Genomic DNA, 27,055 nt, shown 5'->3' on the forward strand with positions numbered 1-27,055 from the left:
AGGGAACTAGATCCCACATGCCACAGCTAAGAGTTCGCATGCCACAACTGAAAGACACTACATGCCCCAATGAAGATCGAAGATCTCAGAACTCAGAGCCTGTGCAGAAAAAAAAAAAAAAAAAAAAAGGCCTTGGTTGGCAGACCTCATGGTCCCGGGCTAACCCAGGACTGGGTAAGGCCGAGGCTGAGTTGTAGAGGCTGTGACCTGGGCAGGCTATTTCTGGCTTGGTCAATAAGTGCCCGAATCCCACCCAGCCTCCTCACTGCCAACCAAGGCCAGAGGTTGGAAGGAAATGGTGGTGGGAAGTGGGGTCTTCTCCTAGAGAGACATTCAGAGCTGCCTGAGTGGGCATGAATTGGGACAGTTTTCTTGGTTCTGGACAGTGGGCATGGCTTCCTCAGCTGTGTTAAAAGCACACAAGCAAACAAGGGAGCAGGCAGACGCTCAGCAGCTCTCAATCTATCAGTGAGCTTGGTCCCCTGAGGCCACGACCAAGAGGGGTCCCAAGTCTCAATCCTTTCCCCTGACTCCTTCTTGCTGTCTTCACTCATAATCTCTGTGATTTCTGGGGAATTTTCTTTCCCCATTTTCTGTTCCCTGGCTCCCGTTTTTCCAGTCCTTCTCCTCTCCTATGTCTTGTGGAACCTGGTTTTTGTTCTCAGTGCGTCCCTGAAGTTCCAGAGCCTTCCAGAAATTCCTGATGAATATCTCAGCGTGTCCCTGTTGACTTCCTCTGCCTTGCGGGAATCCCTCTGAAACAGGAAATAAAGAGCTGTCACATTATCACCACGTTGGCGTTCTAATGGCTGGCCTTGGGGTCCCTCTCCCTCACTAGCTTAGTAACTCCTTTTACTCATCCCTGGATGATTACCGTCATCTGAGAGGCATCTGATAAACGGTTGCAGAGTAACATGTGACTGACATGGCTTTGATAGAAACTACGCTGAGAAGATGATCATTTCCTGTAATTAAGAAGTTGTGCAGCTCGGGAAAATGCAGAGAAGGAAAACAAGGAAGTGGGGAGGGGTGAAGAAGATATGGAGATAAAGGAGATTCCGCGGGTGAACGGTAGGTAGCCTGGGATGATCAGAGTTCGTGCTGCCCCCTTGTGGCCTATCTGTGTCAGGACGGCCTGCTGCATTTCTTGGGCCCTGATTCTTAACCTTTCGGTTTTCAAGGCCCTTTCACACTTGACAAATTATTGAGTATCTGAGTTTTTGTTTATATGGGTTACATCTTCTATTATATACAACATTATACAATTTAAAATACTTATTAATTCACTTAAAATAGTATCAGTAAGCCCATTATCTAGTAACATTTTTAAAGTAAGACATAATTATATTTTCAAAAAAAGGCTAGTGATAAAAATGATATCATTTGTTACATTTTTGCACACTTCTTTAATGTATGGCTTATATGAAGACAAATGGACTTTCCTACTTCTGTAATCAGTTTGTTGTATGTATTGTTTTATTTTTCTTTTTTAAAATTTATTTTTAATTGAGGGATAGTTGTTTACGATATTGTATTGGTTTCTGCCATATATCAACATGAATTAGCCATAGGTATACATATGTCCCCTCTGTCTCAAACCTCCCTCCCACCTCCCTCCCCATTCCAGGCCTCTAGGTGGTCACAGAGACCTGGTTTGAGTTCCCTGAGTCATACAGCAAATTCCCACTGGCTATCTATTTTACATATGGTCATGTACACTTCCATGCTTCTCTCTCCATACATCCCGCCCTCTTCTTCCTCCCCACCCCACCCCACCCCACCCCACGTCCATAGGTCTGCTCTCTGCGTCTGCATCTCCATTGCTGCCCTGCAATTAGGTTCATCAGCACCGTCTTTCTAGATTCCATATATATGTGTTAATATACAATATTTGCTTTTTTGTTTGAAGATTTGAAGACAATCGAGCCTCACACAGATAAGTAGTTGGAAAGAGGAGAATATATTAATAGTCTTTAAAAGTTGTTGTTGAAATGGCAAACCACTCCAGTATTCTTGCCTGCAAAATCCCATGGACAGAGGAGCCTGGCAGGCTATAGTCCATAGGGTCGCAAAGAGTCAGATATGACTGAGCCTACACTCATATAAATAATTACAATAAAATTTGTTGTGAATATTCTTCTTTGATAATTCACCAAAACTCAAAAGCAGACGTTTTGAAAGGGTTGTCCTAGAATCTCAGACCATATTAATCAATTCTTTTTTACATTAGAATTCGTTGGTCTATCACGAAATATAAATAGGTCTCCTATGATTCTGTAACTTAATATACTGGTCACTTGGAAAAGATTGATTCACTGGGTTATCCACATCTTCCAAATGCTGGCACATTTCATTATCTAATATATAGACATGTGTAAAAATCACATTTATTGATAAAACCACTGATCTCATCAATAAAATCTTTACGTTTTGAGAGACTGTCAAACTCATGGTAGCAGAGCCAAATTTTTAAAATTCTAATTTTTGCTCGAAAGTTCCAGTTTTATTACACTAACAAACACATCCTGCTGGTTTTCCTTGAAGTAAAAGTTTAACTCTGTTCATTTTCAAGATAGATGTCTACCTTATATACTGTAGCATGAGTATCCATAATTAAGCTGTTATTTGTTCTTTCAAGTAAAAATGGTGTGTCTATGAAAAAAGTGGCTAGTTCAACTTACCTTTCAATCACGCAAGTGCTTTTCCTTGAGACGATCATGGTTGAGATTGAATGAAATGAATAGCCTCCATCGCTTTACCTTTTCGTTTGGAAAGAATGAGCATGAGGAACGCAGTGGCTGCTAGTGCAGTTTGCTGCCGTCTCCCCGGTTCCCGCTAACGTACGAATAGTCTGCCCACTGTTGTTCTAGGGTCTCTGGGGTAAATATCAGCGCAGCGAGGAAGGGGAGGATCTGGGGATACTTGGTTGGTGGGAGGCTTCTTGTGGTGGGTGGTTCAGGGTATATTATTATGGACTGCAATGTTATATCATGACTGGAAATAGTCATGACCTCATGGAGCCCCTGCAGGGTCTTGGGAACCCCCAGGTTCCTTGCAACGTTCTTTGAGAACCACTGTCTCAGGCAATACGTTACTTGAAGCAGCCTGTGTTATCTGTCTGCTTTTCTTTTTCCTTCCTTCTTTTCCACAGAAGGTCTCTTGGAAGAAGCCAGGCTGGATGTGGGGCCTCCTGGCCCAGGTGAAGAGTGAGACAAGGACCCTCAGCAAGGTAGCTGCTCTGGCCAAGGAGGGTGAGAGAGGGGAAGATGACCAGGGTGGGGCTGGTCAACTTAGCAGGCCAGGTAGGATTTTGGTCCTAAGCGCACAGAACTAGAGAGACCTGCCCACTCCGCTCTCTTCCCTCTCCTGACACCCTCTGTCCAGAATAGGGTTTTTCCCTCAGGGAGCCCCTCAGCCTGTTAGTTTCCAAGAATTTGCTGGTCTCAGGATGGACCTGGGCTCACCTGCTCGCCCTCCTCTCTCAGGCAGCCACCACCCACCCAGTCTCTCCTCAGGGTTCCCACCTCCCAAACCTGTCTGCCGAATGGAACCATTCTCTTCTCCCTAACTTGGTGCTCTGGGGGCCACAGGCCTCCTCTCTGAGAGCTTCACTGTGGGTCAGGCCTGGGAGGTGGAGGCCTGGGAGACAGTCCACAGGTTCAGGAAAGCCCCAGGCCCTGCAGTGTCAGTCCCCAGGCTGCAGGTCTCCCTCCCCGTCGTGTATCTCTGGGGCTGCTGCCACTTGCTCCGGTGGCCCAAGATGAGACCAGGAATGCCCCACTCTGCTGCCCACCACCCCAGGGCCCTTCTTCCCAGCCCTGGGCCTTTGTGGGTCCACAAGGGAGAACAGTAGATGGAACCAAGGTATTCAAGGGGCCCCTTCAAGGGAGGTTTTCTGGGGACCCCGGGCCTCAGGGTGACTCCATAGCTTCACTCAGGACAACCTGTCCAGATTTGAGGTGTTTCCTCAAAAGGGTCCATTCAATGGTCTCAGGAGGCTGCTCCACCCATGGAGCAGAGGGAGCTCCTGCAGGTCCCCATGGAGACACATGTCCTGTGGCATGCACACAAGGTGTCACGTGAAGTTTCCTCCACGAAGACTCAAGGGCTCCCAAGACCAGAGCCTCAGACCATGAGTAGACGTGGAACACGTGAGGTGATAAGTGTGGCTCTGGGCTGAGAGCGGCTGAGGGGCTGGAGTGTCTGGGCTTGTGGGAGGCTTCTTGGGTGGGTGGCAGTCTGATGCTGAGGTGGGGGTGGTGGGTGAATGGGCCCCTTGGCCACAGAGTGGGAATCAGTTCTCGCGATAAGGACATGTGCGCGTCACCTCCTGGGATGCACTTTTTGACTTTATCTGCCGCTGCTGGTGGGGCTGACGGAAAGGGGTGGGAGGTGGGGTTTGGGGAGCAACCTCCATCCAGAACCTTCAGACTCCTGGAGCAGATCTGTCCTCTCAGGCAGAAAGTTCCCAGAGGTCAGGATGTGACCCCAGGTCCCACAGGCACCCCTGGGTTCGCCAGGCTTCCTGGGAGCCTCGGGCAGCCGCACCCTTTCCCAGGGAGGAGGTATCTGGGATTATTCACAGGGCGGGTCCCTGCTCTCAGCACCTGTCTGGTCTTGATTCTTCTCGGTTAGAGGGAGCCGCTCAGAGCCTGGCCCTCCTCCTCTCCCCATTTTGTTAGGGCTCCTGGCTTTCCTCTTCTCTCTGAAAAACCAGGGCCCAGCCTCCGTTCCAGGGGCGAGAGTGCCCTCTAGTGCCTGGGAGGGTGAAGGCGGCGGAGGAGGGCAGGGCCAGAGGCCTAGCCTGAAAGGAGGCCCTGCCAGCCAATGAGGGGTGAGCCGGCTGCAGCTTGACCTGTGGAGCTGGGACAGCAAGGGACCCACAGGTATTTCTGAGTGTGTGTGTGTGTGTGTGTGTGCGTGTGTGTGTAGCTGTGTTTCTTCTTGAGAAGCCCTCTCTTATCAGAAGGACTGGACTCCACCAGATGGAGTGTAAAGATCAGGATTTTTGCTCTGCTCTGGAAATAGGACCCCCAGCCCGCTCCCTCCCCACCCCCCCAACCCCCCCCCCCCAACTCTTATATATTCTCCTCTTCCCAATCGCAGTCTATCCCCCAGCTGGGAAGAAATTCTCTGCATTAGACCCATCGAAGTGAGTTTGTATTTTTCCATTCTGCTACCCCTGGTCCCTGGTAGCTCAACTGGTAAAGAATCCGCTTGCAATGCAGGAGACCTTGGTTAGATTCCCGGGTTGGGAAGATCTCCTGGAGAAGGGAACGGCTACTCACTCCAGTATTCTGGCCTGGAGAATTCCATGGACAGAGGAGCCTGGTGGGCTACAGTCCATGGGGTCGCAAAGAGTCAGACATGACTAAGCAACCTTCACTTTCACTTTCACCCCTGGACCTTACAGCCCTCTTCTATAAGAGTGGGGGTTAGCAACCCTAGATTGCAGGCTTGGTGCGAGGATTAAATAAAGCATGTGTGAGTGTCTACTCAGGCCTCACACATGGTAGGCACTCAATGAGATCTGGTTGCCCAGGGAAACAGGATGGGGGTGTTTCTCCATCTAATGAGCGCCTGACATGTGCTGGGGACCCAGAGAAGCCTATCCGGGTGCTAGCCTTCAGGAGGGCAGATGGGGCCATGCAGTAGGGTGGGTGCCCCGTTTGAGGGGTGAGCACAGTTGGGGTAACCATCATTGTCTTTCGTAGAGCCGAGGCCTCTCCTGTCCGCGTCCTGGAATCACGTGAAGATGCTGTGGTGGCTTCTTGTCTTCTCCACTCTGGGTCTCGGGGCCTGGGGTGAGTTTTCTTCATTGGCTTAGAGAGTAACTAAGAAGGATCATCCTACAGTCTCATAACAAGAAATCTTCAAATGCCTGCCCTCCCTTAGGAGGCTGGTAGGAAGTCAGAGCAGGAGGAGGAGAACAGCTTTGCATTTAGAGCACAGCACTTGGAGTCCGTAGACCTGGGTGCAAATCCTTGCCCTGCCTCCAGCAATGATTTTAAACAAGTTAGTCACCTCTTGAAAGCTTAATTTTCCCACCTGAAGCCTGAGATAAGGTTATGATCTATATTTATTGTGAGAATAGAATGGGAAAATGCACTGGAAGGACTTAGCACTTGAGCAATGGGGCAATGATTCTATTTGCAATATTTTGTCAGCCTATGACTGGGGTTTCGGAGAAGACAATGGCACCCCACTCCAGTACTCTTGCCTGGAAAATCCCATGGACGGAGGGGCCTCGTAGGCTGCAGTCCATGGGGTCGCTAAGAGTCGGGCACAACTGAGCGACTTTACTTTCACTTTTCACTTTCATGCATTGGAGAAGGAAATGGCAAGCCACTCCAGTGTTCTTGCCTGGAGAATCCCAGGGATGGGGGAGCCTCATGGGCTGCCGTCTATGGGGTCGCACAGAGTTTGACACGACTGAAGCGACTTAGCAGCAGCAGCAGCATGACTGGGGTTTATGGTTGTCAGTAAGAGAAAGTTCCTTCAGGGTAGAAATCTGTTGAAATCCCCAAAGTCCCTCCCACAGGAGCATGGGCATAGCAAATGCCCCCAAAATCAATCCCAGAGGAACTAACTTGATTTGTGCAGGAAATTCCAGTCTCTTCTGTGTACAATCTGTCCCATTGCTTCCATTAGGCAAAATGCTTACAAGGAAAGACTGTGGTTTTGAAGAGCCTGGATGCATTTCCAGGTGGTTTTTGTTGTTGATTTTGCCAGTTGTATGTGGCTCATGAGAAAAGGACAATATTTCCGACCCCCTGCCCTTGTCTGTTTAACTAACTTCCTAGGTTACCTGGAGCTGGTGTTGGAGAAAACCATGCCTCATGGTACTGCTGGAGGTGGTCCTCTGGCCCCAGAGGGGCTTTCTGAAAGGACTCAGAGTTCTGGGGAGGCAGAGGGTTGTGGAGAGGAGCCTGAGCCTCTGCCACGGAAAGGACTGGTACTGAGGGCTGATGCGAAATGGAATGTTCCTTTACAGGTGATTCCTCCTGGGATAAAATACAAGATAAACACCTGTCCGAGGGACTTCAGGACCTGCTTGGCAACATCTCCCAGCTCATTGAAAAAGACAAACGGGGTCTCAGTGGTGAGGAGGTTTGAGGACCAGCTGGGTTTCTCTTGGGACCAGGCACTTAATGGTGGGATGGGGTGGTTGGGGCTGAGACACAGGAACACCTGGGTGGGTTGTCTTAGGCCTTGGCAGGGAGAGAAGAGAGGGGAAAGGGGAAGTGGGAGTGCTGCTGGGACGGGCCAGAAACTCAGGAAGGGGAGGTGCAGTCTGTGCATTCAGGCCCCGCTAGCCTGAGGTTGGAGACTTGCACTTTGCCCTCAGGAGTCCTCAGACTGAAGGGGAGTCACTGGCCCTGCCTGGAGGGCTCCCCAGGTTGAGGAGGAAATGTCCCCACTCTGGGAGCGCTGGGAGCAGGGTGAAGGAAGCAGAGTCCCAGAAGAAACTGTCAGTGAGCTTGGAGCACATGGAGGGCAGAAGCGCTGGGGTGGAACTGAGAGGGGCCCCTGGGGGCTTTCCCTGGGGCAATGGTGACTCGAAAGGCTTCCTGGAGCAGAGCAGGGAGGGACCCTCAACCAGAGAAGGTCATCCAGGTGTGGGGGCCAAGCACCTAGGCCGCTCTGGGCAGGCGCAGTCCCTGCATTGGAGTGAGTAGTGAAATGGAAACACGGAGGCAAGGAGAGGAGGCTGTGCCCGCCTGACCACAGAAGGCTCTTCTGCAGCCACCACGGGGCAGAACTGGCCTCAGCTGGTGCGTGTGGCCCAGGGGCCAAGGTGGCAACAGTGGAGCAGGGTGTGCCAAGTGACACCCGCCTGGCTTCCCTGCAGGCGTCTCCACCATGGTGTCTCGCAAGCAGTGGGGGGCAGACGCCACTGGCTGCAGTGCCCAGCTGGCCCTGCCGGTGGACTTCCTTGTCACGCACCACGTCCCTGGGCTGGCCTGTCAAAACCAGACCTCGTGCAGTCAGCGGCTGCGGGAGCTGCAGGGCCATCACGTGCGCAACGGCTGGTGTGACGTAGCCTACAAGTAAGAGGCCGGGCTGGGGGCGTGTGACCCAGCGCTCCTGAGGGTGCCTCCCTCACCCCTCTCTTCTCTGTTTCCCTCATTTTCTGGGTTGTGGTTGTAGCTGGTTAATAATGAATGCAATGAAAAAATATCCTATAAAATTCCAAAGCCTGGGAAATGGTCTGTGAGGTTCTTGACTTTGAGCTCTCTTAGAAGGAAGCAAGGAAGTTTTAAGTGATAACTCTACTTCCTGTTCGCCTCCTAATGGTTCACACAGCACCTCGCAGGTTAGGACTGGCTTCCCCGTATGTGGCTGCATGGGCGCATTTGCCCCCTGACAAAGTGTGAGGTTGGCTGGGTGGGTGTCACCATCTCCATGTTACAGGAGGGGGCACCAAGGAAGGGGATCAAGGTCACACTGCTGCTAAGTTATATGGCCCAAGCTGACTCAGGATTGCCCCTTTACCCTCTGATCCTTCCACTGCAGTGCGTGTCGGGGCTTTCCCCTCAGTGAGGGAGGCATCCACGTCTTCCCCTGAGGGTCACTCTAGCAGGCCCTCCCAGTGCCCTGGACCAAGTTCCTCAGCCCACCTCTGACGTCAGTTCATCGTGGATGATTCCTGTGTGTGGGAATGGCTTCCCACCTCAAGAGCACCTGCATCTCTCTGCTTTTCTGCTTCACGCTTTCATCCAAGCCCCTGACGGTGCACCCCCTGGAGGGCAGGCTTTGTGGCTAACTTCTTAGTCCCCAGCCCTCTGAAAAGGGCAATTTTAAGTACTTTTCTCCTTGGAAGGTCACATGTCAAGGAGCGGGGTGCTGAGCCCCAGGCGTCCATGGGGAAGCCAACCCAATTCTTCACATGTTGTGGTGTTTCTTCCTGGCTCACTCCTCTGGCCCCTTCAGTCTGGCTTCTGGGGTCTCTTCCCAAATAAACTGACTGCGTCCACATCCTGTTTGAGGTGCTGCCTCCTGGGAAGTCTATGTAAGAGGTTACCCTAGCCGAGAGAAATCACACAAACAGCCTGTGTGGAGACCACAGACACACAGCATTTTGGAAGCAGGAGGAGAGCCATGTTTGAGGAAGTGGAGAGGCCGACAAGACTCTCACATTGTTTGGTTGGGTCTGGGGGAGCCTCTGGGTGGTAGCTCCAGGACTCCTTCCCTTTCACGTGTGCAGGATGATTTATACAAAACCCAGCATCTGAACTGGGGATGGGGTGAGGAGCGTGGGAGTGGTCCTTCTAAAGATGAGTGTAAGTCACTTTGTCTATCCATTGTCTCGGATGAATCTACGCAAATTCCCTCTAATGAACTTGGTTTGGCCCTTCTCCCTTAGGAGGCTAGGTTGGGGTTCCTCTTGCAGGGGTGTGCCTGGGGCCAGCCACCAAGCCTGGATTTCCCTCTCCACAGCTTCCTGGTTGGGGACGATGGCAGGGTGTACGAAGGTGTTGGCTGGAATGTCCAAGGTGTGCACACCCAGGGCTACAACAATATTTCCCTGGGCCTCGCCTTCTTTGGCACCAGCAAAGGTAATGGTCACCCCCGCTGTCCTTCTCCATAGAGTTAGCTACTTCTTTGTCTCACACTGTCTCTCCACCCTCCTCACACCCTCTCCTGGAATTTTCTCCCCTAACTTTGGTGAACGGTCTTCCTCCCCCTGCTCTGGCTTCCTCCCAGCCTCCTCGCCCTCTGGCCACCCCTCAGGGAAGGCTCTCCATCCTTCCTCCTGCACCCTAGTTCTGCTCCCACTCTGGTCTTGGGAGGATCCGGGCTCCAACTCTCACTCTTGCATCAAAGACTAGAACACCTTCTCTCTAGCTCAGATGCTTCTGAAGCATCAGGCCTGGCTTCTGGCCAGCCACTTCCTCCTTCCATCTCTCTCTCTCTCTCTGAGATTTTCTGTGCAATTTTTAAAAGCCATGTTGGGATTCCAAACCCAAGTCCCCTTCACGGTCCTCTAGTCTTATTGCCACCCTGCCCACCTGCATCCCAACATACATCCACTGAATTTCTGAATGTTTACAGTTAATAAGTGGCTTCCCTGGTGACTCAGTGATAAAGAACTCACCTGCAATGCAGGAGATGAGGGTTCAATTCCTGGGTTGGGAATATCTCCTGGAGAAGGGAATGACAGCCCATTCCAGTATTCTTGCCCATGGACAGAGGAGCCTGGCAGGTTACAGTCCATGGGGTCTCAAAAGAGCTGGACATGATTTTGCGACTAAATAACAACACTTTAGCAAAGCCTCTGCACGTCTAGTTTCTCATGGCCCCCTCCCAGTATCTTTTGATATGGCCCACATAAGTTTCATGACTACTATTAGAGTAGGTACAGCTTAAGTTTCAGAGAAAGTGACCCAGGTGATCGTAAGGAGAGGAATCAGAACACAAGCTCATCCCTTCCATTTCTGCTCCAGGGCGGCTTCCGGTTTGCCAGAGGAGTCTTGATGTTCAACTTGGTTGGTTTCTGTGACCACTCTTTGCCCCTGGGTGTTACCTTGTGAGCTGTGGGATCTTGAGCTCAGTTCTTCTTGGCAACCTCAAGTTCCTCTTTGTGAATAGTGGGGTTCATCATAGCATCTGCCTCACAGGCTTGATGTGAGGATTACAGTGGTCACTGCAGACAGAGAGGCTGGCACATGCCTGGAAGGGCCCTAGTGATGGGAAACCCTAATGCAGCCAGGGGGCATTAGTGAGCATGGGGCTGCCATTCAGCTCTTTCCCAGGGAGACAGATGAATGAAGTCTCGGTGGGTCTTTGGGAAAGGTCTTTCCAGTCACCAAAGCTCTGTCCAGGCAGACCCTTGAGTTCCAAGCTGTGCGACGCTCAGGATGAGCCTGTTCCCCTTCCTCCCCCTTCATCAGCTATGCGGGGGCTGGCAGGACATCTCGTCTTCCCCCACAACTCTGCAACTCAGGTCAGATTGAGGCTTCCTAAGGATCACTCTCTTCCAGGCCACAGCCCTAGCCCTGCCGCCCTGTCAGCCATGGAAGGTTTGATCTCCTCTGCTGTCCGCAAGGGCCACCTGTCACCCGTGTATGTTCAGCCACTCCTTGTGAAAGGCGAGAGCTGCCTGTCCCCTCAGCAGAATGCAAGTCTCAAGGAAGGTAAGACTTCCAGTCTTAAAAAAAAATTTTTTTTTTGGGCAGTGCTGCAAGGCATATGAGATCTTAGTTCCCTGACCAGGGATCAAACTCAGGTTGCCTTCCTTGGAAGTATGGAGTGTTAATCACTGAACCCCCAGGGAGGTCCCTAAGACCTTGAGTCTTACTGGACCTCCCTCCCATTCACTCCCACTCACTTCCAAATGTCATTGGATGTGACTTTTTCAGTCAGGCTCTCACTGGAGTTGTTCTTTTTTTTTAAATTATTTTTTATCTGGTGGAAAATTGCTTTACAAATTTTTGTTGGTTTCTGCCATAAGATAATGTGAATCAGTCATAATTATATATATCCCTCCCCACCCCCCAGCCCTCTAGTTCATCACAATGTGCCGGGCTGGGCTCTCTGAGTTATTTAGCAACTTCCCACTGTCTGTTTTACCGATGATGGTGTATATATATCAATGCTAGTCTCTCAATTTGTCCCACCCTCATCGTCCTCTGCTGTGTGTACAAGTCTGTTCTCTACTAGGTTCATTAGTACCATTCCTCTAGATTCCATATATATATGTTACTATATGATACCCATTTTTGTCTTTCTGACTTACTTTACTCTGTATAAGAAGCTCTAGCTTTATCCATCTCACTGCTACTGATTCAGATTCATTCCTTGTTATGGCTGAATAATATTCCATTGTGTTAATGTACCACAACCTTTTTTATTTTTTTAATACAAACTCATCTGTTGATGGACATCTAGGTTGCTTCCATGTCTTGGCTGTTGTAAATATTGCTTCAGTGAACATTGGGGTACTTGTGTCTTTTATAATTGTGGTTTTCTTGGGGTATATGCCCAGTAGTGGAATTTCTGGGTCATATGGTAGATTTATTCCTAGATTTTTAAGGAGTCTCCATACTATTCCATTTGTCTTCCATAATGGCTGTATCTATTTACATTCCCACCAACAGTGCAGCAGAGTTCCCTTTTCTCCATACCTTCTCCAGCATTTACTGTTTGTAGATTCTGTGATGATGGCTATTCTTACTGGTATGAGTGATACATCACAGGAGTTTTGATTTGTATTTTTCTCATAACTAGTGATGTTGAGCATCTTTTCATGTGTTTATTTCCCATCTGTCTGTCTTCTTTGGAGAAATGTCTGGCATTTTTTTTTAATTGGGTTGCTTCTTTTTCTGATATTGAGCTGTATGAGCTGCTTATGTATTTTTGAGGTTAACCCTTTGTCTGGGGAAACAGTGGAAACAGTGTCAGACTTTATTTTTTGGAGCTCCAAAATCACTGCAGATGGTGACTGCAGCCATGAAATTAAAAGAAACTTGCTCCTTGGAAGGAAATTTATGACCAACCTAGATAGCATATTAAAAAACAGAGACATTACTTTGCCAACAAAGGTCCATCTAGTCAAGGCTATGGTTTTTCCAGCAGTCATGTATGGATGTGAGAGTTGGACTATAAAGAAAGCTGAGTACTGAAGAATTGATGCTTTTGAACTGTGGTGTTGGAGAAGACTCTTGAGAGTCCCTTGGACTGCAAGGAGATCCAACCAGTCCATCCTAAAGGAAATAAATATTCATTGGAAGGACTGATGTTGAATCTGAAACTCCAATACTTTGGCCACCTGATGTGAAGAGCTGACTCATTTGAAAAGACCCTGATGCTGGGAAAGATTGAAGGCGGAAGGAGAAAGGGGCAACAGAGGATGAGATGGTTGGATGGCATCACCAACTCAATGGACATGAGTTTGAGTAAACTCCGGGAGTTGGCGATGGACAGGGAGGCCTGGAGTGCTGCAGTCCATGTGGTCACAAAGAGTCAGACACGAGTGAGCGACTGAACTGAACTGAACTGAACCCTTTGTCAGTTGTTTCGTTTGCAATTATTTTCTCCCATTCTGCTGTTTATCTTTTCATGTTGTCTAGTTTCCTTTGTTGTGCAAAAGCTTTTAAGTTTTATTAGTTTCCTCTTGTTTATTTTTGTTTTTATTTCCATTAATTTAGGAGGTGGGTCAGAAAGAATCTTGCTGCCATTTATGTCAAAGAGTGTACCGTCTATGTTTTCCTCTAAGAGCGTTATAGTTTCTGGCCTTGCATTTATGCCTTTAATCCATTTTGAGTTTATTTTTGTGTATGATGTTAGGAAGTGTTCTAATTTCATTCTTTTACACGTAGCTGTCCAGTTTTCCCAGCACCACTTATTGAAGAAGCTGTCTTTTTCACTGGAGGCCTCTGATAGGCAACTGGTCACCCAATTCTCTGAAACATTAGGGCTGGCAAACCTTGAGAGGGACCCTCCAGGTCACCTACTTGCCCCTCAGATTCCTAGAATGATAGAGGCATGGCACTCTGCATAGTCTACATCAGTTACTTACTGAGCACCTGCACGTCACTGAGGATGTATCAAGAGAGCAAACGCGCAACAGCAGTGCCCTCATGAAGTTTCCATCAAGATGGTAGAGAAACACAATAAGAACACAAGCAAGTGAAATAGTTGGTGTGATACATGGTGAAGTGGTGAAAAGTGCTATGAGGGAGAAAAAGCCTGGCGAGGGATAGGGTATACAAACACAAGGCACAAATGCACACCTTTCTGAATACAAAAATTATCAACAGAGCTGCATTAATAGACCAAAGAGCTTAAGGTATTACTTGTATTGACTTAAAGGAAGAGTTTAACATAATTCAAGGAAGATTAAAAGCAGATTTGGAGTTTAACAAGCAGCAACATCAAAACCAGGACAGTTAGAAGGGAGTTTCCTGGTGGTCCAGTGGTTAGGGCTCTATGCTTTCACTGCTGGGGGTCCCGGTTTGATCCCTGGTTAGGGAACTTAGATCCCACAAGCCACATGATGTGGCCTAAACAAACAGTATAGTTAATAGGCACTATTCACCTTTTCTTGGACTTAAATAGAATTTTAAAGAAAATTGGAATTTTGTATTAGACCTTGGAGTGAATTTGGTCTCTGCCTTTGGATGGTGTCATCTGTCAGTATTAATAATTGCTTACACCGACAGAGTTTTGTGGACTACAAGTGATTCTTAAAGACATGTTTTCAGATGAAAATTCAATTGATTTCTCCAAAAAGACCTTGTTACACACATACATACACACACACGACAGTTGTTCAGATAAATAAGTATACTTTGCACTTGGGATAAAGCATCTGTGTCCCCTCAAGATCAACATTCCCATTGTCCTTTGGGTTCTGATTTTTGGGGTTGTAACTGGTGATTCTTAGCTCCTGCATCTTGAACGCAATTCCTGTTCCCTGATAGGCCACCAGGAGCTGCTGGGCTCTCCAGGTCCATAGTCATGGTCAGGGCAGGATGCCGAGAGGGTGGGCGGGATGTTCAGTAGTGAGGTGGGTGACCTGAGCGGGCACAATGAATCCTCACATCCATTTTTTGCCCCACCACAGCTTGTCCACTTATTGTCCAGCGGTCTGCTTGGGATGCCAGGGAGGCCCACTGCCCCAAGATGAACCAGCCGGCTCAGTACGTGATCATTATCCACACCGCGGGGCGAACCTGCAACAAGTCTGATGAATGCCGCGTGCTGGTCCAAGATATCCAGTCCTTCTGCATGGATAGATGGGAGTCGTGTGATATTGGGTACAAGTAAGTGTGCCTGAGGTCGTGAAGGCTTCTCTTCCCATGGGGATGGATACGGAGCCTGTGAAAGGAGTGGGAAGAGGAGCTAATATTTACTGAGAGCCCAGCATAGGAGCGGAAAAGGCAATGGCAACCCACTCCAGTACTCTTGTCTGGAAAATCCTATGGACAGAGGAGCCTGGTAGGCTGCCGTCTATGGGGTCGCACAGAGTCGGACACAACTGAAGCGACTTAGCAGCAGCAGCAGTAGCAGCAGCATAGGAGAGGTGGTCCTTCTCACTCAAGGATTCCTCACCAAGCCCTGGGTAGGCCTTATTTAGGATGTAGCTAATGGGTGGTCATCTCCCTTGAGCACGTTCTCAAAATGTGTGTCTTTATTATTTTAATTGAAGTATAGCTGTTTATAATGTTTTGTTAGTTTCAGGTGTACAGCAAAGTGATTCAGTTTTATACATACATATATATTCTTTTTCAGATTCTTTTCCCTTATAAGTTATTCAGTTCAGTTCAGTTTAGTCACTCAATTGTGTCTGACACTTTGAGACCCCATGGACTGCAGCATGCCAGGCTTCCCTGTCCATCACCAACTCCCAGAGCTTGGTCAAACTAATATCCATTGAGTCGGTGATGTCATCCAACCATCCTATCCTCTGTCATCCCCTTCTCATCCTGCCTTCAATCTTTCCCAGCTTTAGGGTCTTTTCAGATGAGTCAGTTCTTCACATTGGGTGGCCAAAGGATTGGAGCTTCAGCTTTAGCATCAGTCCTTCCAATGAATATTCAGAACTGATTTCCTTTAAGATTGACTGGTTTGGTCTCCTTGCAGTCCAAGGGACTCTCAAGAGTCTTCTCCAAAACCACAGTTCAAAAGCATCAATTCTTCAGTGCTCAGCTTTCTTTATGGTCCAACCCAAATATACGTGACTACTGGGAAAACTGTAGCTTTGATGAAAGTCTCTACTGTTTGCATTGTTTCCCCATCTATTTGCCATGAAGTGATGGGACCAGATGCCATGATCTTAGCTTTTTTAAAGTTGGGTTTTAAGCCAACTTTTTCACTCTCCTCTTTCACTTTCATCAAGAGGGCCTTTAGTTCCTGTTTGCTTTCTGCCAAAATGGTAGTGTCATCTGCATATCTGAGGCTACTGATATTTCTCCCAGTAATCTTGATTCCAGCTTGTGCTTCATCCGGCCTCGCATTTTTCATGATGTACTCTGCATTTAAGTTAAATAAGCAGGGTGACAATATACAGCCTTGATATACTCCTTTCCCAATTTGGAACCAGTCAATTTTTTCATGTCTGGTTCTAACTGTTGCTTCTTGACCTGCATACAGATTTCTCAGGAGGCAGGCAACGTGGTCTGGTATTCCCATCTCTGTAAGAATTTTCCAGTTTGTTGTAATCCACACAGTGAAAAGCTTTAGCATAGTCAATGAAGCAGAAGTAGATATTTTTCTGGAACTCTCTTGCTTTTTCTGTGATCCAACAGATGTTGGCAATTTGATCTCTGGTTCCTCCGATTTTTCTAAATCCAGCTTGAACATCTGGAAGTTCTCAGTTCACATATTGTTGACGCCTCGCTTGGGGAATTTTGAGCATCAGTTTGCTAATGGATGAGATGTGTGCAATTGTGTGGTAGTCTGAGCATTCTTTGGCATTGCCTTTTTTTGGATTGGAATGAAAACTGACCTTTTCCAGTCCTGTGGCCACTGCTGAGTTTTTCAAATTTGCTGACATATTTACTGCAGCACTTTAACAGCATCATCTTTTAAGATTTGAAATAGCTCAACTGGAATTTCATCACCTCCACTGGCTTTGTTCGTATTGATGCTTCCTATTTAACTTATATGCAGAGTATATCATGAGAAACGCTGGGCTGGAAGAAGCACAAGCTGGAATCAAGATTGCTGGGAGAAATATCAATAACCTCAGATATGCAGATGACACCACCCTTATGGCAGAAAGTGAAGAGGAAATAAAAAGCCTCTTGATGAGAGTGAAAGAGGAGAGTGAAAAAGTTGGCTTAAAGCTCAACATTCAGAAAATGAAGATCATGGCATCTGGTCCCATCACTTCATGGGAAATAGATGGGGAAACAGTGGAAACAGTGTCAGACTTTATTTTTTTGGGATCCAAAATCACTGCAGATGGTGACTGCAGCCATGAAATTAAAAGATGCTTGCTCCTTGGAAGGAAAGTTATGACCAACCTCGATAGCATATTGAAAAGCAGAGACATTACTTTGCCAACAAAGGTCCATCTAGTCAAGGCTGTGGTTTTTTCCAGTGGTCATGTATGGATGTGAGAGTTGGACTGTGAAGAAAGCTGAGCGCCGAAGAATTGATGCTTTTGAACTGTGGTGTTGGAGAAGACTCTTGAGAGTCCCTTGGACTGCAAGGAGATCAAACCAGTCCATTCTGAAGGAGATCAGCCCTGGGATTTCTTTGGAAGGAATGATGCTAAAGCTGAAACTCCAGTACTTTGGCCACCTCATGCAAAGAGTTGACTCATTGGAAAAGACTCTGATGCTGGGAGGGATTGGGGGCAGGAGGAAAAGGGGACGACAGAGGATGAGATGGCTGGATGGCATCACTGACTCAATGGACGTGAGTTTGAGTGAACTCCGGGAGTTGGTGATGGACAGGGAGGCCTGGTGTGCTGCGATTCATGGGGTCGCAAAGAGTCAGACATGACTGAGCGACTGAACTGAACTGAAGGCCCACTTGACTTTTGACTCCAGGATGTCTGGCTCTATGTGAGTGATCACACCATCGTGGTTATTTGGGTCGTGAAGATCTTTTTTTGGTATAGTTCTTCTGTGTATTCTTGCCACCTCTTCTTAATATCTTCTGCTTCTGCTATCTATTAGGTCCATATGATTTCTGTCCTTTATTATGCCCATATTTGCATGAATTGTTCCCTTGGTATCTCTAATTTTCTTGAAGAGATCTCTAGTCTTTCCCATTCTATTGTTTTCCTCTATTTCTTTGCACTGATCACTGAGGAAGGCTTTCTTATCTCTCCTTGCTATTCATTGGAACTCTGCATTTGGATGAGTATATTTTTCCTTTTCTCCTTTGACTTTAGCTTCTTTTCTTTTCCAGCTATTTGTAAGGCCTCCTCAGACAACCATTTTGCCTTTTTTGTATTTCTTTCTCTTGGGGATGGTCTTGATCACCACCTCCTGTACAGTGTCACAAACCTCCATCCCTAGTTCTTCAGGCACTCTATCTAGCAAATCTAATCCCTTGAATCTATTTGTCACTTCCACTGTATAATTGTAAGGGATTTGATTTAGGTCATGTCTGAATGTTCTAGTGGTTTTCCCTACTTTCTGAAGTAGGGAATTTAAGTCTGAATTTGGCAATAGGAGTTCATAGTGTGAGCCACAGTCAGCTTCTGGCCTTGTTTTTGCTGACTGTACCGAGCTTTTCCGTCTTTGGCTGCAAAGAATATCATCAATCTGATCTTGGTGTTGACCATCTGGTGATGTCCATGTGTAGAGTCATCTCTTGTGTTGTTGGAGAGGATGTTTGTTATGACCACACAATATTAAGTATAGTTCCCTGTGCTATACAGTAGGTTGTTGTTGGTTATCTCCTTTATGGACAGTAGTGTGACTGTGTGTCCTTTTGAAAGGTCAGATATTGACATGATGGAGACCAAGGCTCTGCTGAAAAGGTACTACAGGACATCAAATGCAGGGAAGATTGTAAAACCCATAGAAAGGAGCATCGAAAGATTATTCCTTTTTCACATAATCACCTCCCACTCCTCAGCTTAGGCTCTGTCTCTCAGTTCAGCCCCAACCTGAAGTTTGTCTCCCTCATGTTAGACTCTCCTTTGCATATGGAAAGTATCAGCCTCCTTGGGGAGGACATCTTTCCTTACACAGGAAGATGAGGTGGCAGGGAGCAGCCAGAGAAGAAGCAACTGGGAGAGTGTGGTGCAATGGAAGCTAAGAATGTTTGAAGAGGTGGGAATTGGCAGGGCCTCTGCTTCCCTGGTTGGAGAAGGCAATGGCACCCCACTCCAGTACTCTTACCTGGAAAATCCCATGGACGGAGGGGCCTGTTAGGCTGCAATCCATGGGGTCGCTAAGAGTTGGACACGACTGAGCGACTTCACTTTCACTTTTCACTTTCATGCATTGGAGAAGGAAATGGCAACCCACTCCAGTGTTCTTGCCTGGAGAATCTCAGGGACGGGGGAGCCTGGTGGTCTGCCATCTATGGGGTCACACAGAGTTGGACACGACTAAAGTGACTTAGCATAGCATAGCATAGCTGCTTCCCTGGTGGCTCAGATGGTAAAGCGTCTGTCTACAATGCGGGAGACCCAGGTTCAATCCCTAGGTAGGGAAGATCCCTGGAGAAGGAAATGGCAGCCCACTCCAGTACTATTGTCTGGAAAATCCCATGGATGGAATAGCGTGGTAGGCTACAGTCCATGCGGTCACAAAGAGTCGGACACGACTGAGCAACTCCACTTTCTTTCTTTCTGGAACAGAGAGGTGAGGGAAGGCAAGGTCGGGGAAGTGTTCTCCTGTCCAGACAGTACCTTTGGATTTCTCTAATGGCAAAGTCTGTAATCCTTTTATAAAGAACACACCGACCTAACAGAAAAGTGGAGACTTTTTGAAGGATGCTTTCAGAGACTGAAGATAAGATGTTTGGGGTTAGATATTATCTAATATCTTGGACTTAGCATCTGAAAAACAACAACAAGTCCTATCAGAAACAACTGCACAGAATTTTAAATCTTAGGGTAGGTCTCTACTAACCCAGATGGCATATTTGTGCACATGAATCAAAGGAGCCCTAGTGGAGCTGGATTTTAGTCCCTACTTGTCCCCAAGCCCAGGACAGCTATGTGCAGGGACCCGGCCTTAGATGGATTTACCACTGCTTGATATGTACTCCTGGGCTGACTGCCTCTCCTCTCTCCAATCCCTGGTAGTAACATCGTTTTCAAGACAGGAGGAAACTTTCCCTCCAACATCTATTACCCATCAGGATGTGTTTTGCTGGGCCCTGCTATGCAGAATTATTCCCAGTAGGAGGAGGGAATGGTGGGATTTCTCACCAAGATCAGGAGCCCAGCAAGGGGAGTAGGTGGGTCCAGGTGTGGGTTCATGGTCTTTCCGGATGGCAGCTGAAGCCAAGGAAGTAGATGGGTTAGTCCTGGGACAATGTGTCAAGTGAGAAGAGGGGGGTTAAGGCCGCATCCCGAGGAACCCCCCAGGTGCAGGGAAGGACACTGGAAGATGAGGTGATGAGGAACAACCAGAGAAGAAGCAACTGGGAGAGTGCAGTGCGATAGAAACTAAGAGTGTTTGAAGAGGCAGGGATTGGCAGGGCCTCCGGAACAGAGAGGCCAGGGAAGGCAAGGTTGGGGAAGTGTTCTTTGTGTGACCTTAGTTGAGGGGAGGTGTAGGTCATCTGGGGGCAGCAGTTTCACTGGTGAGGTAGGGCTGCAGGGGTTGAAAGCTGTCACTCTCCCTAGTCTGTGAGCTACCTGCGACAGAGGTGCTGTGCTGAGGCCCATGGGCTCATGAGAGAGGATTGTTGTTAAGACTTTTGTCAAATCATTGGTAGGCTGAGATCAACCGTGGTGGGAGATCAATAAAAGCTACAGATCAGGGCTGCGGTCCGTGTCCCTTGCCCATGAGAGCTGGCTGACCAGCATGACACTGGCAAGGACTCCTTTTTTGTTACACAGGGTTTGAAACTTGATAAGCTAATCAATGTCTGATGAGTAGACAAGAATGAATGAATGAGTGGAACAGTCTCAGAGTGCCTCTCTTTCATGCCCTTCTCCATCTCCCCTGGCTGTCCTCTAGCTTCCTTGTGGGCCAGGATGGCATCATCTATGAAGGAGTAGGCTGGAGTGTCCAAGGTTCCCACACCTCTGGCTACAATGACATTGCCCTGGGCCTCGCCTTTATGGGCACCTTCTCTGGTAAGTGGATGCTTCTGGCAGTAGTGGTCATTGTGTGGTATTTGAGGGAAAACGTCTGGCATGAAAGACAGTGGTGTCAGACAAAGGTATCATTTTAGTGGCCATGTGTGCTGGATTTAAATGGCAACCCACTCCAGTGTTCTTGCCTGGAGAATCCCAGGGACGGAGGAGACTGGTGGGCTACCATCTATGGGGTCGCACAGAGTCGGATACGACTGAAGCGACTTAGCAGCAGCAGCAACAGTGCTGGATTTGCCCAGCTTCAGATCTGATGTTGAACTAAATTCAGTGTGAGAGGTGGCCTCTGAGACGGAATTCCACCCTAAATTTACATCTTTCACACCCAAGTAAATGCCTCTCTCTTCTGATATCCAAGACACATTAGACAAGGAAAGAAGATTTTTGTGTATGTTTCTGATAAATTTTTACCGTGACATCCACATGTGGACACTTGCCTTATTTGCCAAACGCACAGATGAGCCCTGTCTCTGCATCCAGAGTGCACACTGAGAATTGCCATTGCTCAGAGATTTGATCAGAGTTTGTTTAAGCTCAGGGGCCTTTTGTGGAATCTCTGGGAAGAGAAGGCTATGTCCCTGGGGGCTAATACTAAAACGGGCCTTGGATAGGGGAAGGGGTGAGCCAGGAATACGCCTGGGGATGATGCTGGGCATGTGAAGGTGAAGAAAACACTCCATGGCTAATGCAGGGTTGCTCAAGCACAGCATTACCAACATTTCAGGTCAGATAATTCACTGGGGCTGCCCTGTGCACTGTAGTGTACTTAGCAACGTCCCTGGCCTCTAACTACTAGATACCTACAACATCCTTCCCCTCACTGTGACAACCAAACATGTTTCTAGAAATTGCCAAATGTCCCCTGGGGGTTTAGACTGTCCCCCTGTAGAACTACCAGGCTAAAGGCTTTGTACAGCCCCAGAATGATTGCATATTGTATCTCAGGCTCTGCTCTTCTGGCTCAGGAAGAACTTTGATGCCGAGGAATATAAAGTCTTGACTTTGTTTTCTATCTGTCTGCAAGGTGGAATATACCAGTTTGGTGGTAAAGGTGGGTTAGGGGGATCTAGGAGTGTGTCCTGCCCTGGAACAAGCTCGGGAATCCTATAACTGATGAGTCTGCTGTGTTTTGCAGGTTCCCCGCCCAATGCTGCAGCGCTGGAGGCAGCCCAGAACCTGATCCAGTGTTCCGTGGTCAAGGGGCACCTGGTCCCCGACTACCTGCTGGTGGGGCACAGTGATGTGACCAACGTTCTGTCTCCTGGGCGGGCTTTGTACAACATCATTAAAACTTGGCCTCATTTCAGACACTAGGGAGCCCCTTTTCCGCCCAAGACCATTCCCGTCCCCACCCCCATCCCCTTCCCCAACCCCACCTACTGGTCCTCCCCTTCCTCTCCATGCTGATTCAGCACCTGTATCCTCTCCTTGCCAGCCCCGTCCTGTCCCTCCTGCCTCAGGTTAGTATGTCATTTCCTGCCAGCATCTCCCAGAGCCTCTTAAACCCTGTGGTTGGATGTTCCCAGCCCTCTGAGCCTGGGCCCAGTCTTCCTCTTTTCTCACCTTCCTCTCCCTGCCACCCGTGTCTTCAGCAGGTGAGCTTTCTTGTGCCCTGGTGCACACCCCTCTCCTGGTGTGCCTTCCCCTGCCGTCTGCCTGGCAGCCCCCAGCCTCACGAGGTGTGACCCAGGTCAATGTCCCAGCCCCTCCTCTCTGTTCACACACTGCCTTGCCTGAATCTGGATGCAGCCCTTATTTCAGGGCAGTAATTGTTTATAGACATTCTCTCCACTGGGCTGTGAGGTTGTCCAGTTTCATTTATGTCTGTGTATTCAGTTCTTCAGCAGTGTCTAGAATTCAGAAGATGAGACAGATATTTATTGGAGAAATGGATGAATAAAGGGGAGTGGGCCAAGTCCCTGCTCCCCTTTCCAATTTGCTGGACATACCCTCTTTGGGCAAGATTTGCTGGACTTTGGGCAGTCCCCCATCCTGCCAGCATTCTCTCTGTTCCATTCTTTTCCAGTCCGAGGCTCAGAACTGGCTCTGGTTGCTTGTCTCAAGGGTCCCATGTCCCCATCCTCCCATACCCCTGTGAGGACAGGACCATGCGCTACTCCAGACCCAGGCCTAGGCTGTGTCAGGCCACCCAGCACCTCCCCACATAGGAGATGCTCATAGATAAAAATTTATAAACTAGCATTTCAGATCCAGCTAAAAATATCAAGAAAATCATGTAAGATAGGAAAGAAAAATTAACTAGAAGTGTAAAATATGAGAAATTGGGTAATAGAACTCATGAGAGAGTAAGAAATATAATAACCATTTCAGAAATGACCAGGTAAAAGAAGGAAGATAAAAAGTAAATGCACACAACATATAATACCTTAGAAGAAAACAAAGATCAAATAAAGAAAAAAATTAAAAATCCAAAATAAATAAAAAATGAGAGTAAAACAACTATATGGAAAGTAACCAATATAGTTGATAAGCAAAGAAGTTACAAGGTATGTATAACTGAAGTCCCTAAACATAAAAACAAAAATAAGGGAATAGGACAAATACAAAAACTGTAATTCTAGAAAACCTTCCTGAAAAAAAAGTTTTGAAAATTTGCTTTTACTTTGCTTTGTACTTAAAAAGAATGACTCACAAAGATGAATTACAGGGTGTATTAAACTAATGGGTTTTCAATAAAACATTTCCTTTGGGCATTCAGGATAAAAACCAAAAATGTGACAAGTAAGAGAGAAAAATGTCATCAGACTTTTTGACAACATTTTCATCTGGAAAAAAAATGGAAGAATATATTTAAAGTGTAAGGAAAAAATGTGATAATGTGATCCAAGGGTGTTATAGTCAATAAAATTGAGCTTCAAATACAAAGGTCACAGATACACTCTCATCAACATGTAAGAACTCTGGGAATATAGTCTCATGAGCCCTTCCTTAGGAGTCTACAAGATAATGACCTCAAACAACCAAAATAAGACATTAACATAATGACCAGAGATGAATATTAATGTATGTGTATTTGTAAATTAAGACTAAATGAAGATTATCAAAGTGAGAGTATAGTATGTGATGGTTGTGAGTGCTAACAATGTAGCAGATTACAGAACTGAAAAAAAATGTGATGGGAATGAGAAGAGTGTCTGCAAATTTGCTTTTAAGCTATTTCAGTAATTATATTGTTGGTGCTAATCTTTGTATTATTTTTCATGAAAGTTTACTGTGAGATGTGGGATCAAACAAATGAGTAAATATGTGATATTCTAATTCCATCATCCCCAGTGTTTTTGAAAGTAAGATTCTCAGGGTGGAAAAAGAAGAGGTTAAGTAATATATCAGAGCCCTGGATTTGAATTGAAAATGTAAGGATAAACTCACAAGGTACTTATGAACTCATGAAGTGTTTCATCTCAACATTTTTAACCACTGTCTGGTGAATGTCTGGAAACTCTGATCAAGCCAGTAGCAATAAGTTAGCACCAGATTGTGAGCTGAAATTACAGTATCCCAATAAAAGAAATCAAAAGTTCTTGGAGAAACAACTGATTTTGTGTCTGGGGATAGAAAATGTGCAAGATAAGTGTGAAACATTTTCTCATATCAGATAACAATGAAGCCAAAAAATGTTTTCTCAGTTTGGGTCAAAAGGTCTTGGGAGACTGCTGCCTAATGGGAGAATTCCAATGTCTACTATCTACCCAATGGGACAAGCTGAGCATTGAGAGCAACAATAATTTCTATGGGTCTGAGCTCATTAAATTTAAATTCATAAGTTCATAATGATACAAAATGCCTAACCGATCACCTTTGGAAAACCTGAATCCACTTATTTATTTGAAAAGCTGTAAAAAGGGGAAAGAAAAAAGCCCCCATTCCGCTCTTCCTATACAAAGAACACAAGTGAATAAACAAATGGTAGAGAAACTTCACCAAACTTCACCAGATGTTCACACGTCAAGTGTGAATTTCCTGGTGGTTGGTGAAAAGGCCCTCAACGTAATGTCAGACACTAACCAGTTCCTGAGCCGCGTGTGTTTCCTTTAGTATTACCCTTATAACATGACACTTGTGAAGGATACTGTTGGGTGATTGTTACTTGTAATGGGGGGACAGAGGTTCTTGGAGAAATAATTGATTCCAAGTCTGGGATAAGAAATATACAAGATACATATGTGATCTATGGACAGTTCAGAGCATGCCCATCACTGCAGAAACGCTGGGGAAGCTCGGCTTAGATCTTAGTTACTGTGAGGCCAAATTTATACGTTCTATTTTTACTTTCACATCAAATAATGATGATACTGAAATACCTTGGGCGAGGCTAGTTGAGAAGGGATGGGAACTTACATTGTAAGTAAGAACTTAGAACACTGTGGATATAATAAGATAAAGAATCAAATGTCCACATATCTTTAGGCTGTTTAGACTAAAGGTGAAGCTCTTGCTTTCACATAGTACATGGTTGTTTCATCTGTAGGTGCTCTGGAGTGGGGAGAACTTGCCAGGGAACTGACATACGGATTCACCAAGTTCCTCCCTTCCTCAAGGGGAGAGATCCTTCCTTGCGAGAAGAAGAGGGCTGGAGGGAGGTGGTTTGTGCTCTAAGAGTCATGGAACTGTGAACCTCAGGGTCTGCTCATATGCACTCACTCTTCCCCTCTAGTTTTGGGAGACATCTGTTCATCTTTTACATCCCAATCCAGCATCACTTTCTCACAAATGTGCTCAGTGCCCTGCTCTTTTCCCACACAGCGCCATCATCATTAGAGATGTTGTGTTCATTCGATTGCTTTGTGTCTCTCTTTCCCACTAGGATATATACCTCATGGGGCAGACACAGGGTGTGTTTCTCTCCCTGGCATATCCCCAGTTCCTAATATGGTGTCAGGAGCACTGGGTCACCCTGGTAGCTCAATGTTTGTTTCACCAATCAATGTATAAATGTTCTCGATTTCTGGATTGTGAGAAGAATCTCCTCATATTCCAGTTACCATAGATTTAATTTTGCTATAGATTGGTTTTTCTAGTAGTCTGTATGGATGTGAGAGCTGGACTATAAGGAAGGCTGAAAGCCAAAGAATTGGTGCTTTTGAACTGTGGTATTGGAGAAGGCTCTTGAGAGTCTGTCGGACTGCAAGGAGATTCAACCAGTCAATCCTAAAGGAAATCAGTCCTGAATATTCACTGGAAGGCCTGATGCTGAAGCTGAAACTGCAATACTTTGGCCACCTGATGTGTAGAACGGACTCATTGAAAAAGACCCTGATGCTAGGAAAGATTGAAGGCAGGAGGAGAAGGGATGACAGAGGATAAGATGGTTGTAATGCATCACTGACTCAATGGACGTGAGTTTGAGCAAGCTCCAGGAGATGGTGAAGGACAGGGAAGCCTGGTGTGCTGCAGTCCATGGGGTCACAAAGAGTCAGACACGACTGAGCAATTGAACAACAAAATAGATTGAATTGTGTCTCCCTGAAAATTCATGTGTTGAAGCCTTAACCTCCAAGGTGATGGTATTTGGAGATAGGACCTTTGGGAGGTAGAGCTAGATGAGATCATGCAGGTGGGGCCCTCATGAAGAGATTAGGGTCCTTATAAGAAAAGACATCAGAGAGCTTTCTCGCTCTCTCTTTCCCCTCACTAGGTCAGGACACAGTGAGAATATCCCAGGGCCCGAGAGTGCTCTCTTGTCTAACAGTTAGAAATGAATTGTCCGAAGAGACACATGCGCTGACAAAGCAAAAGACTCTATTGGGAAGAGGTGCCTGGGCAGAGAGTGGGAGGGTAAGGGAAGCCAGGAGGACTGCTCTGCCATGTGGCTCACAGTCTCAGGTTTTATGGTGATGGGATTAGTTTCCAGGTTGTCTCTGGCCAATTATTCTGACTCAGGGTCCTTCCTGGTGGCTCACACATTGTTCAGCCAAGATGGATTCTAGCAAGTAGGATTCTGGGAGGTTGGTAGGACACGTGGCGTCTCCTTTTGACCTTTCCCAAATTCTTCTGGTTGGTGATGACTTGTTAGTTCTGTGTTTCTTACCAGGACCTCCTGTCATAAAATAACTCATGCAAATGGGTTGCTAGGGTGCCTGGCTAGGGTGGGTGGTTTCAACCAGTTTTCCCCCTAACAGTTCCAAGCCAGGAAGAGAGCCCTCACCCCAAACTGAACATGCTGGAGTCTTGATTGTGGACTCTAGCCTCCAGAATTGTGAGAAAATAAATTTCTGTCTAAGTCATTCAGTCTAGGGTATTTTATGGCACCCCGAGCTAAGACTCCTATATACTTCAATATTTTACTTTAAA

General features: G+C 46.9%; 1 protein-coding gene across 1 annotated transcript; it reads left to right on the forward strand.

Moving 5' to 3' along the window:
- The first annotated feature begins 113 nt into the window (after window positions 1-113).
- PGLYRP4 (peptidoglycan recognition protein 4) lies at window positions 114-24,463 on the forward strand. Its single transcript, XM_006051690.4, has 10 exons — window positions 114-1,071; window positions 3,152-4,886; window positions 5,715-5,804; window positions 6,995-7,102; window positions 7,853-8,051; window positions 9,442-9,560; window positions 10,986-11,138; window positions 14,570-14,768; window positions 20,607-20,725; window positions 21,879-24,463. The coding sequence occupies exons 3-10, from the start codon at window positions 5,756-5,758 to the stop codon at window positions 22,055-22,057; spliced, it is 1,125 nt and encodes a 374-aa protein (XP_006051752.2). The 5' UTR covers window positions 114-1,071; window positions 3,152-4,886; window positions 5,715-5,755; the 3' UTR covers window positions 22,058-24,463.
- Window positions 24,464-27,055: the final 2,592 nt, after the last annotated feature.

Source organism: Bubalus bubalis, chromosome 6, assembly GCF_019923935.1.
Source record: "Bubalus bubalis isolate 160015118507 breed Murrah chromosome 6, NDDB_SH_1, whole genome shotgun sequence".
Taxonomy (NCBI): Eukaryota; Metazoa; Chordata; class Mammalia; order Artiodactyla; family Bovidae; genus Bubalus; species Bubalus bubalis.